The 16482-nt window shown below is 38.8% G+C and overlaps 6 protein-coding genes across 8 annotated transcripts; 2 read left to right on the plus strand and 4 right to left on the minus strand.

Annotated features, from left to right (window-relative positions):
• Window positions 1–367: 367 nt before the first annotated feature.
• LOC108160478 (ejaculatory bulb-specific protein 3) lies at window positions 368–1384 on the minus strand. The gene is made up of 2 exons (XM_017294498.2): window positions 1278–1384; window positions 368–862 (listed from the first exon to the last, which is right to left on the minus strand). The coding sequence occupies exon 2, from the start codon at window positions 848–850 to the stop codon at window positions 470–472; it is 381 nt and encodes a 126-aa protein (XP_017149987.1). The 5' UTR covers window positions 851–862; window positions 1278–1384; the 3' UTR covers window positions 368–469.
• Window positions 1385–1983: 599 nt separating this feature from the next.
• LOC108160703 (adenylate kinase) lies at window positions 1984–3417 on the minus strand. Its single transcript, XM_017294857.2, has 4 exons — window positions 3234–3417; window positions 2715–2951; window positions 2486–2653; window positions 1984–2422 (listed from the first exon to the last, which is right to left on the minus strand). Exons 1-4 carry the CDS (start codon window positions 3333–3335, stop codon window positions 2207–2209), a joined length of 723 nt encoding a protein of 240 aa, XP_017150346.1. The 5' UTR covers window positions 3336–3417; the 3' UTR covers window positions 1984–2206.
• A 2410-nt stretch (window positions 3418–5827) lies between these two features.
• LOC108160957 (xyloside xylosyltransferase 1) lies at window positions 5828–7443 on the minus strand. The gene has a single exon (XM_017295250.2). It carries the CDS (start codon window positions 7235–7237, stop codon window positions 5858–5860), a length of 1380 nt encoding a protein of 459 aa, XP_017150739.1. The 5' UTR covers window positions 7238–7443; the 3' UTR covers window positions 5828–5857.
• A 955-nt stretch (window positions 7444–8398) lies between these two features.
• On the plus strand, window positions 8399–10746 carry LOC108160428. 2 transcript variants are annotated; one of them, XM_017294431.2, is made up of 8 exons: window positions 8399–8776; window positions 9052–9220; window positions 9301–9617; window positions 9677–9862; window positions 9916–10047; window positions 10121–10234; window positions 10299–10378; window positions 10451–10742. In XM_017294431.2, exons 1-8 carry the CDS (start codon window positions 8585–8587, stop codon window positions 10455–10457), a joined length of 1197 nt encoding a protein of 398 aa, XP_017149920.1. In that variant the 5' UTR covers window positions 8399–8584; the 3' UTR covers window positions 10458–10742. The 2 variants fall into 2 exon arrangements, with proteins under 2 accessions (XP_017149920.1, XP_033246454.1); XM_033390563.1 differs by having other exon boundaries at window positions 10299–10746.
• LOC108160425 (radial spoke head protein 4 homolog A) lies at window positions 10613–13306 on the minus strand. Its single transcript, XM_017294427.2, has 4 exons — window positions 12915–13306; window positions 12665–12857; window positions 11679–12603; window positions 10613–11596 (listed from the first exon to the last, which is right to left on the minus strand). Exons 1-4 carry the CDS (start codon window positions 13220–13222, stop codon window positions 10884–10886), a joined length of 2139 nt encoding a protein of 712 aa, XP_017149916.1. The 5' UTR covers window positions 13223–13306; the 3' UTR covers window positions 10613–10883.
• Window positions 13307–13457: 151 nt separating this feature from the next.
• On the plus strand, window positions 13458–16311 carry LOC108160427 (synaptic vesicle 2-related protein). 2 transcript variants are annotated; one of them, XM_017294429.2, is made up of 10 exons: window positions 13458–13593; window positions 13651–13742; window positions 13804–13917; window positions 13985–14241; window positions 14300–14424; window positions 14486–14549; window positions 14609–14734; window positions 14788–14859; window positions 14930–15324; window positions 15383–16311. In XM_017294429.2, exons 3-10 carry the CDS (start codon window positions 13812–13814, stop codon window positions 15666–15668), a joined length of 1431 nt encoding a protein of 476 aa, XP_017149918.1. In that variant the 5' UTR covers window positions 13458–13593; window positions 13651–13742; window positions 13804–13811; the 3' UTR covers window positions 15669–16311. The 2 variants fall into 2 exon arrangements, with proteins under 2 accessions (XP_017149918.1, XP_017149917.1); XM_017294428.2 differs by having other exon boundaries at window positions 13458–13742.
• The last annotated feature ends 171 nt before the right edge of the window (window positions 16312–16482 follow it).

Below are 16482 nucleotides of genomic sequence, written 5' to 3' on the forward strand. Positions count from 1 at the left end.
CCCTCCATCAAACTATATAATATATATATTATTCGGAATACGTCAGAGACTCGACACGCACGCAATGCAATGCCCGAATAGTCGTAGCTCTGTTGCCTTGGCTGTAGCCAAAGATGACGCAAATATACTCACCATATAATAATGTACAGACGGGGCGGGAAGTATCATTTGAATATTGTCATATCGATAATTTGCTGTCTTTGGCTTTAATAGAACACATTCTAAGTGGATTATTATAGTCCATATAATACACCTACGTAATATCATTCGCTGATTTGGCAAAAGCTACTGCTCTTAGCCAACCTTCGAAACCTATCCGATGTGATAGACAAAGCATTATGTACAAAATGAATCTCTTTATTCAACGTACGATCGAAATATATAAAATTTTGATGAGCAGATAGATATATAATAACAGATAACAACAATTATAGATTTTTTGGCAATCGAATTATGTAGATCAATAGAATTAGATCTTGATTCCGGCATTCGTTGCCTGTGCACGGTAACGCTTGATGTAAATATCCTCGGGATCGAACTTGGTTTGAAGCTGCTTCCACTCCTCCGGCTTGTTGTCGATAATGAACCGAATGACTTTGTCAGTGTTGGACCTCTGCCTTTCACTGCACTTGCTGCACTCTGTTTTCAAGGCGTCCGGCAGGGACTTTTTCAGCTCCCGTCCCTCGGGTGTGCATTTGCCAGTCTCAATCAGACATTTGAAATAGTTTGTGAAGAGTCGATCCGATTTCAAAATTTCATCCACATCAAGGTTATCATATTTGGTGGTATATTTTTCTTCGGCGGCAACCAGCACCACTCCGAGGAGCAACAGCGTGAGTAGCATTTTCATTTTGAAAGGGAGCTGCGAAAAAAGTACAATGAAGTGTTAGTTGGAGTACTTTCGAAATTTTGTTAGCAGTCGTTGATTGGCACTTTTGGTCACACTCTACAGCTCAAATACTCAGTATATGCATATATGTTTTGGTAACAAACCAGTTTAAAGTCTAACACAATCTTGGGGCTTTGATGGACAGAGTCAATGAAATCGCTTTCAATCTGATTATTGATACAAATGTATCTGAGTGGGACTGCATAAAGCACTACTTATGACTGCCTGATTCAGATGCCCTACTGAGGCTTGATCACTGCTAAACGCGATTCACATTAATTACTAGACTAGCAAAAACAGGTTCAGCCTCTGCCGAATCGGCTGATTCGGCTTTGAATAAATTAGATATGCAATCAGCAGCACTAAATGTAAATATTAGCTATCTTACAGTGGAGAGCGACAAGTTAACGACGAACGACAGGTAGATGCGTAGCAATGCAACAGCTTGAACTAACTGACAAACTGTGTCTATGAAGTTCGCTTTTATACCTAGCTACGATTGAACTTCAGGTGTAATATATACGTACAGACATCGATTTGTAAGCGTGTAGTAAGGCTGTACATATGTACAGCCCAGAGAGCAGAGACCCAGAGACCAGAGACTTAGGATTGTAGATACTTTAGACTTTGAAGCACAAATTGCTATTGCTAAAAAGTCAACCCGGTGATTAGTCAATCGTCGTTATAACTTTATATAATGTGTATGCGGATAGTTAAACATGCTTAATTTGATTTTAATATTAAGCAGGTGACATACGAAGCTATTCTACGAACTATCAAATCGTCGTGTTTGTGCTAAATGACTTTAAAACGAATGAACCACTTCAGAATCAAAGTGCTTTGTGGATACTCAACGTATAACGTGTAAACGCAATAAAATTAATGACCTTTCCCAGTCTGTTACACACGTTTAAGCAAGGAATATTTTTGTTGTGCTTCCCAACATAAATCCCTGCAAACAATTTCAGGAACCCATATGTTCTGCTCCTTCAAGCACTTGTATGTCCTTGGATATTCCAGAACCGTGCTCGAATCGTAAGTATTCTCCGAATTTGACTCAATTCAACGAAAAATTGTATACATATATTTTTTAATTATGTTTTATTGTAGTTACAAATATTGAAATGTAAAAAGTAACAAACACTTATACAATTTGGAAATCTGTACAAGGAAAGTAGCTGTAGACGTTTTTCAAATGATTAGTTTTGTCCTGTTATGATCTCTAGGTGTATCATAAACTTTAGACCTAAATTTTGTGTGTTTCAAAGTAAAATGTCAGGAGGCAGTTGCAGTTCGTAATCATATTTTTGGAACAAATCACGATTGAGGCTGGGCGGTACGTTGGCGTTGGAATATCGATTCAATTGTGGAAAAGACATCGCTGGATTTCCTGGCGGCATCGACTTTGTAGTGCAGTCCCCGCAGGCCATAGTAGTCAACTAATGGGCGAGTTTGCTTGTGGTATGATTCTAGTCTCTTTTTTAAAGCCTCAGCGTTATCATCGCTTCGTCGCATTAAAGGTTCGCCAGTAATCTAAAATACAACTGTGTTAGGAACTAACTTTTCTCTGATAGAAAATGAGATTATACTACGTACATCATCCTTCATTGTAACTTTGGGAGGAGCAAACTCCTCGTGATAAGATCTCCCACTTGCTTGGTGGATCAATCGCCCAGTAATCCTCCGCACCAACAAGCTGTCGTCAATGGCAAACTCAATTACAGCATCCAGATTAGCTTTCCTCTTGTCAAGTAGTGAGTCAAGCTTAATATAAAAAATGCATTGAGGGTATAGACCATGACACATTCAAATAAATCTGTGTTACCTTTTCAGCTTGAACGACAGTCCTGGGGAATCCATCGAGAAGGAATCCGTTTTTACACTCGGGTTTGTCCAAATTGGAGTCAATCATATCCACTACAAGCTCATCTGATACCAATTTTCCAGCGTCCATAACTTTTTTCAATTCAGTGCCAAGCTTGGAGCCGGAGGAAATTTCCGCCCTCAACATATCGCCTGTTGACAAATGGCAGACACAATATTTTTCCTTCAAAAGGGGGGCCTGAAATCGGTTTTATAAGGCTGAGTATGAATTTTATAATCTATATACGGGTGGAAATACATCATTAAGTGAGATAAATGTGATCTAAATATGGACACGTGTATGAATGTGCTTGAATGAATGCTTTTTTCATATATATGTATATGTAGTTATGTAATATTCATTTCTTTAATAAAAAGGAAGAGATAAATGCGTCCAAGGTGCACGTTTACACATACACGCCATACATGCATACAAACGTGCGTCTGTCACATTAATCACATTATGTAACATTGAACCCACCTGCGTTCCTTTGCCGGAACCCGGCGGTCCTAACAAAATTGCATTGATTCCAATAGTCTGGGGCTCATATCGCTCCACTGGTACAGCTAAATTCTGCGCCATCCTTTGATTTATTTACAAAACACTATTTACTTAAATCTTAACTCAAAAACTCGTATACTCGGCAGTGTGACAGACCCTCAGAATTATACCGAAATATACCGCCTCATCTTCAAAATATACCGAAAATATACTGACGAATTCAAGTTCTATTTACATATTCCTCGTTTTTTATCTTCCGTGGAATATAACTAATTAAATATAACCCTCAGCGCTTCCCACATAATTTTATCCAATTAATGCATCAATTTTCTACACAATTGGTTAGTTTTTAGTCCTTGCTTTTATTGTATTTTGACTAAAACAAGGTTTAAACAAAATAGTTCAACAAAAAAAAAAATCGCAATGTTGCTGGTATTTGAAGACATGATGCGCGTATAGGCCTTTGTGCACCCTATTTCGTTAATTTTATATGCAGATCAAACGCAATTTATTAATACCTTTTCTCAAATTGATATGTTTTTGACCTGTTCATGTGTATTATTAGTATCTTGTATATATTTATCTCGATCCTGATACCTACTGAGCCTTGGAAGACAAACATTTTCTCAATTCTATAACATCCATTTCCCCCAGGGTATGTGTGCATGGAATGGGACTCATTGTTCTGAACCGGTTATGACGACTAATTCTTGGTTAATCTTTCTTCCGTCGAATATTCCCAGCTATATAGATCTCTTATTTTTGCCCAGATAATTTTATATGATTGCTGAAACAATTTTGATAAGATTAACAATTTGTAAATACTTGCATGTTTTTTGTGTTGACAAAAACACGATTTCAACAAAAATGTTCAATAGTCGCAGGTTGTGACGTCAATGTTGCTGGTATTTGCAGACTCATTTATTGTCAACCAGGGTATGGGCGTTTGTATACCCTATTTCGTGAATATTATATAAAGATACTGTTTTCCAAGCTGCTTTCAAATGTAATTAATAAAGGCCTCGTTTTAGATTGCATTTTTTTGGTCTATTCATGCATTTGATAAGTTATTTGTATATAAAACCTGATCCCTGTAGCGATTCTTTGTCTCTGTAAGAAGACCACTAATTGCAAAATATCGTTTAAAATAGATACATTAATTAATTAATTAGAGCATGGGATGAAACACATTTCCGCAATTCTATATCATCCATTTCCCCAGGGTATGTGTGCATGGAATTAGCAACATGTTTGTGTATGGAATGGGACTCATTTGTTGTGAACCGGTTATTGCAAAATCGAATATTTCAAGCTATATAGATGCCCACTTAGCTTTATCCCATAGATAAATGCATTTTCTACAGGATTGCGTCTTTTAATTACCTTTGTGTATTTTATTTTGACCAAAAAACGGTTTTTAAGTAAATGTTGCCGCAACTTTTGTGTATGGAATGCGCGACATTTGTGTATGGAATGAGACTCATTGCTGTCAAAAGGTAAAAGAGGTGCGCGCCAAATATAAATTATTTGAATGTGAATGTCAAGGATTTAAATGTTGTCAACCAGGCCATTACCGATTCAAAAAATACGACGAATTCCTCAATTTTGATCTTTCGTCGAATATTCCCAGCTATATAGAACATTTTGCCATGCCCATATAATTTTATCCTATTAGTGGCCTATTTTAAATACTTCATTTTATTGGTAAATTGATTGTAAATTCTTCTTGTAGGTCAATGACATCTTTGCTGCAGCAATATGTTTTGCAATGCATTTTTATGTTTTTAAGAACATTTTTGACGGTTTTTTATTGGTTAAAAGATACGGAAGTTTATATTACCGCAGGTCTGCATTACACATTTATGAAAAAAGTCACACGAACCACCCTATTATACTCATTTTTAACTAAAAACTGAACTAAAATAAATTATCGAATATTTTCTCAAATTAATGTTTCTATCAGGTAGACTCACGCGCATGTTACAAGCCCAGTCTTTCGATAACCAAATCGGACAGCGCCTGCTGTTTGAACGAAAACGAATGGTGTTGTTGCCCTGACCAATTCTTTCCGACCCAAATTTGAGGTTGGGCCACACAAAATTATTTATAGAAAAGTCACAAGCTAAATTGCCCTGCTAATGTTGTCAAATTTGTGTTAAAGCCGTTTAAAGAAAATTGGACTTTTGTGAAATTGAAGGAGCCTGGCTGCATGTGTGAGCAAACAACTGCACTTTTTTTCCAATATATGAGAAGAGCTTTGACAGCTGCAAAGAATTTCATAACCTTTTTGTCCCTTGTAACCTTTGAAAATGGAACAGATATTTTTGACGATCCACTTATTTTTAAAAGTATGATATTATATTGCTAAAAACAACAACGTAAAAATTTAAAAAATCAAGTCCTTTCTATTTTTTTAATTAATGAAACTAAAAAATTGACTTTGATTTATAAGTGTCAATTGATCGCATTGCACATATTGTATGGACCAACTGTTAACAGCGAAACAAAATCTAAAAAAAATCGCGGTGCGCGATCATCATTGAGAGATTTTAAAGTAATTCAACACCTTTTTCTATTACTATAACAATTTGTTAACTATTTATTTATTCTGGAATACGTGTATTACAATTGCCATGATACATTTTTATATTGCCCTCGCAGCGAAAGTATGCATCAAATATGTCGCTGTAGCCATGATCTTTCCACCAAGTGCAAAGCTGCCTATTCCATACGCAATCTAATCTATATATCAAGTTAGGGTACTCGTATCCCAGTAATGTGAAAAAGTCTTGGTCTCCCAAATGACCCTTAAATGAATACTTGGCGACGAGCGTCTGCACTTCCGAGTTTGTAAGCTTTTCCAGGTATGATTTCGAGTTTCTTATGCGATTAAAAAGCAACAGTACGACTCCAGAGTTGAGACCTGGATAGCCATGGCGCTCATGGTTGTGATTATGTTGATTTCCCATTTCGTGGTTCATTGGATAATATGGGTTTCCAAAGCTTGTCTTTGGATACCGTACGCGATAGCGGTACAGGATATGACGATATACAGGAGTTAGCTCTGGCGCCAATCCATAAAGTTGATGCGGCAGAAAGTGATCAAATTCATTGAACAGTAGTCGAACATCGGAACGGAAGACTATATCACAATCAAGCAGAATAGCTCTATTTAAGCTTGCATCGGCGATCCTATGCAATCCAAGGGACAAAAAAAACAGTGAATCGCTATAATATGAGTTGGGTGCTGAGCTAAAGTATGGGGATAACTTAGCAGCTATATCCTCTATTATATTAGAGCAGACTTTGACGTCATACATCGTATATATCACCGTTCTCCGAAATCTTCGAATTTGCCTTTGAAGAATCTCCATCACGCTTGGTGACGACTCCTTGTCGGTGATGACATGTAGATGAAGTTGGGCACTAGTGTGTTTAAGCAGACTATGTGCAAATAGATCGAATTTTAAGTTTAGATGGTAGTTTTCTCTGGTATAAATTATAAATATATTATAGTCCGAAGAAAAGTCATTTAACTGTCCGCCCAATTCCAGTTGCGTGGACGAATAGTTCAGCAAATAGTGGGTAGGCTTCAGGATGGGCTGAACGGCTGTCGTTGTTTGTTGAACTTCGGAATTTCTTGTCTCCTGTTTTTCAATATGCGATAATTTATTAAGCCGGCTCGAAAGAAATGCTGATAATATATTTCCTCGAACTAATAGATGTGTATTGGCGTAAATAATAAGAACACACATACAAATTAGTATTAATAACAAAACTAGTTTCTTTTGCCATCTGCAGCGAAGTACGTTCCAGGTCAAACTCTTTGGTTTGGGACGAACGGAATTTCGACGATTGATGATTAATGTCACATTTTCCTGTTCCTCCAATAACTGCGACTTGCACTTCATACCATACATGTTAACGTCTGTAGGAAACGTTTTATGCTTTTGACTGATTGTTTTAAAGCTGTATTTTGCCATTTTGAAATGAGTTTAAGCTGCACCTATCATAACAATACAATACACGAACAAATAAGTATCTTTTGTTAGAATACACTAAATGGGAACTTCGAGCATATAAGTAATAGCGCACAAAACATTTTAACTAACTAAACTAGACTAACTTTGAATTTAACTACAAAAGATATAATAAAAGCACCAATGTCCAGTGTAAAAATCAATGCAAGTAAGTTGGACATCGATGTTTTTAGACAGCTTACATCGATGTTTTTTCTTAAATTACATCGGTTTTTAAAATATCTATATATTGCCCTAAATTTATTATGTGGATCCACACTTTCTGGAGGGTAGATTTTTCTCATTATCAATGTAATTTTGGACCAGGAAAAATGTTGTCAGACAATATTTGAAACTCTGAAATTTACCAGCGATGTATCGATATTCGGTTGAAAAATTCGCATTGTTTGTGTGCTGAGAGTCCTAGTCCTGTCCTTGTCTATTTCAAACATCAATTTTCAGCCTCCAACGGAAAGACTCTCTTCATGTTTAGCGCCAAATATCTGCTGTCTTCTGATGTCATTTTATTGATGAAATATTCGGCTACAAGAGAAGAAAGCCTCCGTTTCTCCGAGGACGCGTCGGATAAATGGCCGGATAATTCTCCACTGAAGTAGTGGAAATTAGGATGTAGATGATCCCGCTCCATTTTTCCATGAGCTGTATTTCAAATTTACAACAACAACGAGGCGACGGCCAAAACATAACATAACGGATCTTTCGCTGCAGAGAACCATCCTTGGCAAAATCGATTCAATAGTATCGAAAGAATATTTTTATAAAATAAATAAATAATATATAAAGATTTATAATTATAATATAATATACTCTTAATTGTTAATAATGTTAATGTTAATATTTCTCGAACAGTCGATAGTGTCGGGTCGTGTCGATACCTTGACCAGGGCTGCAAAATTTCAAACAAGCCGCACAGCACCGTGAAGTTTTTTTTAAGCAAAGATCAAGGGAAAGGTGTACCTGCAAGTGTAATTATTATTATTTGTATTGTTTTCGGCGGCTTAACTAATTTTTATATGCAGTTTAAATAAAGGGGGTTTAAGTGGGCTAAGTTTGTGCTTCTATCGGTATATTTACGGTATATTTTGGTATATTTCTGGGGGCCCTTAGAATTATTTATACATAAAATAAATCATGCGCAGAAGTAATATTTTTATCAGTATAAGTATATTTTGTTTCAAAACCACAAAGAGATTTACATTAAGAAAATGTAATAGTTTGAGCGTCGTATAGACTACAAAGTATTCTATTGCGGGCTTCAATTGGATATACGCTTATATTTGGTGCCACACAATGGACGTCCATCGGATTGAAGTTCCTTTGCGATCTGGAGGTGGAAAGAAAATGAAAAAACGAAGGGAGCTCGATGCCCTTATAGCACAGTCATCTTCGTCCAAAAGAAACACCCGTAGAACTGGAGGAGCGACGCACTCCCAGGACAAGTTACTCTCAGTTTCAACGGATGACCCAGAGGATTATGCATGGGTAAGAAGAGACCAAAAAATGATGAAACGAGACGTCTATTCTAATTGGTGAATACATATGTATCCATGTAAATATGTGCGTGTAAATCGAGGAGGAGTTTTCCTCCCCTCGTTAACAACCTATATACATATATATCAACGATGTAATATGAAATTAGTTGTAACCTTGATCGATGTCATGGCCGAGTGGATAAAGCCAGTACATACCTACGTGATTTACTTTGAACGCAGGTAATAAATACCAGGAATTTACACTTACCTTTGGTTTCTTTCCAGACAAATGTGGCTGGCGCTACCCGTCGTAGCCATCGGAAAATGGCATACTTTCGCATGTGTGGGCCCCTACTCTTAGGGATCATTGGCATTTTAATTGTTTCTATATTGTACTGGCTCTATTTCGATCTTCGCCAACAAATGTCTGATTACCGTCAGAAAATCGAAGAAGGTAAGGTCACAATTATCAATAAACCACCATGCATATGGGACATGTGTAGTAATTATGTAACTCTTATACGTGTGTTGTAGTATCTGCCATGAGCAAAAACTTCCCGGATACTCTGCAAAGGTGGCACGAGACATCGTCCTATCTGATGAAGAATCAAACGGCAGTTATTTACGAAATAAATGAATTGCAAAAAGCTGTAGAGGGCTTGCGCGTGAACTTTAGCAGTCTGGAGGCAGCAGTGGCTGTTCAAAGGAATCACGGAAAGGATGAGAAGATGGTGGCCGACTTTGGAGCCAAGATAGAAGCAGTCGCTACAGACATTGAAGGTATAAAGGAGCATTACAACAAGTATATCGAGGTTCAGAAAATTATTCAAGCGGAAACGGAAGCTTTGAAGGTATTTGTTCTGCAATTATTGATAATACCGAAATTTAATGAGTGTCAAAACTTTTTCAGGCTAATTTGTCACAGTTGCCCATGCTGCATGCCAACGAGTTGCCCACAAATTTATCGGATGATATTGCAGATCTTAATCGAACCACACTTAACTCCTTGAAGATGCTGTCAAACGACTTAAAAGTCGTGAATAACACATTAAGCCAAACAACGAATATGCTGGGAGAGGAAATATCACTGCACAAAGTAACTAATTCGGCCCTCAATATTTGCTTTACTTTACCTTTGACCACTTGCAGACCAAAATAGATGATTTGATGGATCGTTCGGAAAATGTAACATCGCATGTGGCCACCATCAGCAATAGCTGGCCGGAATACAAGCAAAAAGTAACAAACTTTGATGAGGCCTTGGATAAAACTGAAAAAGAAGTAATATTTTGATCGAATATTTGCCTTGTGATTCCTTCCTAATTCTTCCTTCTTATACTTCTTATACTTTAAGATATCCCTCTTAACCAACAAGAATACAATGCTTTCTGCTGCTGTTGAGCAGTTGAAGAATTTTTGCATCCAGCGCATGGATACAAACGGCGAAGATGCAGCAATTATTCCAAAGGTAAAATCTATATGAGCAACCGAGCTTGTTGAAGTTTTTATTTTTACAAAAATTGTTTCGACAGCCCGACGTCAAAGCCTCTGGTCAGGAATTTATAAATCCGTCAGGAAATGCCACAGTCAAATTACAGGAAAGCCCCACACTGTAAGAAATGCAATACTGTACAAGTACATTGGTGGAATTTCGTCTAAGCTAACATTTATTCGATCCCCATAGCCCATAAGCCTTGGTGGGCTCTAAGTAGGAAAGTCACAGCCAACGATTGAAAAATATTACATTTAACACACGAAAACTGCAATGTACATATAGTTCGGAGAGCTATCTAATTTAATGACAAAAAATATGATGGGGGTTGTACGAGTACTCGTGTGATTTCAGTTAAGTTTACTTTTAAAGTCCGTCTTAGAAAAGGTAATTGTAAATAGAAGTTTGTAAGGCATTGCAATATATTTCTTTATAGGTACAATATGCATTTTATGTCCAAATAATAAACGATTCAAGCTCACAAGACCATTGCAATTTTGATATTTTTTGTCAGAAAGAGTCGAGTCAATGCTAGTTATTGTAATCACAATACATTTTATTTCAATACATAATAAACAAGAAACATTGAATTTAACATATTTTCGCCTCGGTGGGCTACTCGGTACTAATCATCTTCAGAGTGTTCAGCGGAATCGTCCCCGTCTTCATCGTCATATTCTTCGATTGCTTCCCCAAGAGAAGCGGGCTTCTTTTGCTTGCTGAGGAGCCATTCGCGGTAGGCAGCCTCCTCTTCAACAGTCGGATCACTGGCCTCGATGAAGTCTTCTGCCCCATGGGTATACTCTTCCTGCACCATGGGTAAGTGGTTGAACGGCATGTTGCGCGCATAATATTTATGCCCCCAGCCCAGATATATTGATTCGCAAATGTGTTCAAATATGAATGTGTGAGCACCTGGCCACACATTCGATTGCATGATGAGGACACGTTCCTTCTGATTGGTGTACTTGCTGCTTTGGCGTATCAGCCACGGCACTGCAACTTCCGGGCTCATGTCGTTGGCGCACGAGGACAAAATACTGGGTCCTGTTTCCGGTTGATTAAAACCGTCGATCATGCCTTCTTCTTCGCCTTCTTCCTCATCCTCGACCTCTTCTTCCTCCTCCATCTCCTCTTCCATTTCTTCTAAAAGTCGCATTTTCAGGTATAGAGCTAGGGCCTTCTCCCGTTCTTTTTGGGCTTTTTCCTCATCAAACCATACGACGCGGCCTTGGTTTAGTATATTCGATCGGACGTGGACCCATGCAACTGGAGTGGACAAGGATCCCAGCGGTTCAGTTTCATACTTTTCATTTTTTAAAAGCATAACGTCGTTATCTGTAAATTGATAAGTTTCAAAAAGGATAATTGGAGAATGAAAATATGGGGCTTAAAACCCATTTGAATACTCGTTATTTACCTTCAATCTGGTCGTCTTCGCCTTCGTTTACGCTTTCTTCTTCTTCCTCCTCCTCCTCTTCACCTTCATCGAGATCATTGCCCTCAAACATACGCTTCTCCTTTTTAGTCATACGCCTGTAATAGCCCATGGGGGCGATGTAAGTACCAGCAGTAATGCGGCCGATCAAGGCGCGCAGATAATGCTTTTCTTTTCCCGGAAAACATGGATACGATATAACATCCGATTCTAGATCGCCAGTGAGAAACTTCTTAATTTGCCGGGAGACGACCACCTGGCGGGGCGTCACAATGGGTAGCTCAATCCAATCATCGTATAAGGAATTCACCACAAAGTACGAATAGCGATTGCAGCCAACTCCGATGTACTCGGGTGGTATATCGTAGAACTCAATTTCCTCAACCAGCGGGACATCTGGAGCTTTTGGCTTCATGATCTCTAGTTCTTCAATGGGGTAATTTTCCCAACCGTAGATTCCTGGAGTGAGCTCTGGACCAATGTGCGGCGGCAATGGTTTCTCCTCTCTGTCGTGACGCATCTTGAGCGGCAGCTGCTTCTCCCGCAGCTCGTCCACCATCATCGCCATACGCGATTGTATTTCCTCGCGAGTGAGCGTAGCCTCCACAATATAGTAGGAAGCCTTCAACCCATTAATGCAGCCCCAAAAGCGGCACTGCATTATGGAGGAATGTGTCTGCAAGCGGTTCATGGCGCAAGCCAACTGGGAGATGTCATCATTGCTTATGCTGAAGCCGCACTGATTCCAGTAAAACTGCAGTTGCTGAACGCGTTCGTTGAATGTAACGAACAGACGCATGGAATCGTCGATGACGATTTTAAGCTCTTCGTCGTCGATTGCTTTTCCATCTTCGCCATATAAATCTTCTGCTCCTGCCAAGTCTTCGCCCTCAATGTTGTAGGGGAGCTACCAGGACCATTAAGCATTAAAAAAAAGCCAACTTTGTGCTTAAATAAATCGTAAGTACCTGCATTGATTGGAGAATCTGCTTTGCGACCCTGAAGGTGCGAACTTCATCAAATATTCCATTGGGAGGAAAACGCTCGGGCAAATGAAATTTCTGTTCGCGTACATTTCTGCTGAATTCCTCAAAAAAATCAATCACATTCGGAGGGCGTTCATCGATAACCCGCTTGATAATGTCGCTCAAGTGATCAAATCTGTTTCAAAGACAAATAGGGATATAGAAAATGCTTACAGTCACAATTAGTACTCACAAGTTATCGCCACTTAATGTGCTGTACTGCTGCATTATAGCCTTGGCCACATTCAGTTCATAGTCAATATTTGGAGGCTCTTTAACTAGGGCTTTGTTGAAATGGCAATCGGAGTCGAATGCCCCCATCAATATGGATGTCGAGGAGGACGACGATGTCGAGGTAATTACCTGCGAGCATTGTGGCGACGTTTCCTGCTCAACAATAATCTTATCTGGTTTTTTCTTGGTAACACAAGGTGGTGGTAGCCCAAAATCAGAGCTGGATGTTGAGCCGAATGAGAAATTTTGGCAGGAATTGTTATCCATCGTAGAATTATTATTTTATTTGATACTTGTTATTCGTAGACTTGAAAATACTGAGTGTTGTATGCCTTATGGGCGCTAGATATGTGAAAGGAATTTAAAATAACAGCCAACATTGTTCATAATTTTCATTTGAATTTTTCAGTCGATTTTCACGCAGTCTATCGATATCAGCCAGTCGTTGCCTTTTAACAGAGTTATGGGAGTGCTTGCAATGTGTTTGTGTGTTGTTACCTGTTGTTTACCTTACATCTGATTCTCTCCTCTCTGTTTGGTGTTTGGAAAAAAGAAAGTGCTTAAGAAAGTTTCGATGTGCTGATAGTATTAGTACTTGCAGAAACATTTCAAATGTTTAGTAATTTAATCGGCATTTTGTAAATTAATTCCGCGAAGAATCTTTTCCCAAATTCTTAAGCAACTTTCTTTGACAGACTTCCCAATAAAGGTAGCAAATAGATCGGATCGATCGGATCGGTTGCTTTTCAGAACAGGGAGGGGCTGCGCTGGTGCTGCTGGCCTCCAGGTGAGCGGATCCATTATTCGGTTGAACGGATGTGCTTAAATTATATATTTTAATTACACAGCCTACAACATGTATTATCTTAACGAACCAACTCTTCCCTCGACGGAAAACTACGCCCAAAGAGAAGCACACGCATCCAACTTAGAGCTAAAGACTGTATCCATTAACCCCGATGGTACGTAACGAATCCCAACTAAACATTCAAGATAATTGAGATTTTGTTGGTTCTATCACATTACTAGATACCTACACGGTTCAGCAAGCTATTAATGCATTCGGATTTGGATGGTTTCATGTGAAGTTGTCCCTGTTAGTGGGGCTCTGCTGGATGGCAGACTCCATGGAGATGGCTATTCTGAGCATAATCGGTCCGGCATTGTTCTGCGAGTGGAACGTAACCAAGTTCCAGCAGGCTTCTGTGACAACAATTGTGTTTTTGGGAATGATGATCAGCTCTACTTTTTGGACCCAGCTGAGCAACAGATATGGCCGCAAATCGGTGAGATTCGACCTAGTCTTTAATATTCTTTAAATGAAATCAGTAAATATCTTTGCAGGCACTTACATTGTTTGGAGTATTATTAGTTTTATATAGCATCCTAAGCTCAGTTGCCCCCAGCTATGCTTGGCTTTTAACGCTGAGAGGGCTCGTTGGGTTCACCATCGGATGCGTCCCGCAATCGTGAGTATAGCCCTGGCGTAAAAATTCAACTCTTCCATTCGCCAATAAATGTACTTTGTAGTGTGACGTTGTATGCAGAGTTTCTGCCCACCAAGCACAAGGGGAAGTGCGTTGTCCTAATGGATGTAAGTGCTTTAGAGTTGGTTCTCTAACATCGGATATAGCTTAGTTTTATATTTACTAGTGCTTCTGGGCATTGGGAGCGTGCTTCGAGGTGGTCTTGGCCTTGGTTATATATCCCTACTTTGGATGGCGAGGACTTTTGGGATTGTCGGCGACCCCGCTATTAATTTTCACACTGCTCTCCCCGGTATTTAAATGGATTATCTATTAACGTTAAAGAAATATATTAAAAACTTTTAGTGGCTTAGCGAATCAGCTCGATATCACTCAAATAATGGACGTAATGATAAAGCTCTAAAGGTTCTGGAACAGGTAAGGATATAGTCATGCATATACGAGAATGTACACATGTAAATCTTAATATATAATTTGATTTGCTTAGATAGCTCAGAATAATAAGCGTCATATGCTTATTGGTCGATTGATTGCCGATGAAGAGCCCAACTCCACCGAGAGCTTCAGGTCCCTTCTGAGTCCCAGCCTGTATCGGACCACTCTGTTGTTATGGTTTATATGGCTAGCTTCGGCATTCTGCTATTACGGATTGGTGCTTGTTACCACAGAGCTGCTGGTTGCCAGAAACAAGGAAAGATATCCCAATGAGTGCGTCACATTTATGACTTCAGATTTCATGGACTTACTCTGGATCACCCTGTCGGAGTTTCCCGGCATACTGTTGACAATAAAAGTGATTAAACTGTTCGGAAAGAGGAAAACAATTGTCTTACAATACTTAGTGCTTGTCTTCTGTACATTCGTGTTAACGACAGTCTCGAGGTAATGTAATGACATCTGATACTCGTACATGTATAATATTAACTTGTTCGTCTTCCAGTCGATTCTCCACTTCAGTGACTCTCTTCATTGCCAGAGGAGCGATTTCCGGAATATTCCAAGCGATATATGTCTACACTCCGGAAATATATCCCGCTGCTCTCAGATCGATGGGTGTCTCTGGATGCTCTGTGCTGGCCCGACTCGGCGCCATGCTTACCCCATTCGTGGCCCAAGTGCTGATGGAGACCTCCAGAGTACAAGCCGTATCCATCTATGGATTCGTTGGATTCCTCGCAGCCATCGCGTGCGCTTTTCTGCCCCGTGAGAGTGTGGGATATCACTAGTTGTGTGGCGGAATGAAGGGAAAATTCATATTACACATCTTCTAAATGTTATGTCCGATGCCTACCCAAAACTATTTCCAACCAGATCTAAAGCATTTGCCTAGTTTTGGGCTTATGTGCTATAATGACTAGCAAAACTAGTTTCTTGGTTGTCGAAAAACTAAAATAAGTTTTCTTATTTTCAGTATTTTCAATACAGTAACGGAGCTTTAAAGTGTATTGCAACAAAACGATGATTATTTTCAAGAGAAATGTAGCTTTTTTCTTACATTCAGTTGAAAGATACTAGAAATCGCCCTTTACCACAAAGATTGAGCGCATTCTTTTCAGTTGGTGTTCCTAATCCTAAACACGCTAGGAAAGCTGGAAATTGGGGGATGAATCATCTAAAACTGAGAGAAAAAGCTCAAGAATTTCTCTATGAGATTTGATCAAATGATGATCATGCTCTAGGTTTCTAAGCTTTTGCAGTTCCCTTTGGGACCAGATGGTTCTATATTCAGTATTCGGAATAATTAGACTCGGATGCTTAGCCCCCCCTTACACATCACGTCGAATAGTCATCCAAACCACAATACACATATTTTATAATTCATCCTGTGTTTATTACAAAATGTAAACATAATATAAATCTTTAAATTATATGTTTATAAAACTGATTTATATATATGTATGTATGTACATATATACAGTACGAGTGTGGTATGCGAGGGAAGGGTGGTGTTGCAATATATGTACATGCATATGCACATATATTAATACATAGTAGCGTGTGACAGCTATAAACTTTTAGAACGTGTGTGTTTGTATTTAA

The sequence above is a fragment of the Drosophila miranda genome, chromosome 3 (genome assembly GCF_003369915.1).
Source record: "Drosophila miranda strain MSH22 chromosome 3, D.miranda_PacBio2.1, whole genome shotgun sequence".
NCBI lineage: Eukaryota > Metazoa > Arthropoda > Insecta > Diptera > Drosophilidae > Drosophila > Drosophila miranda.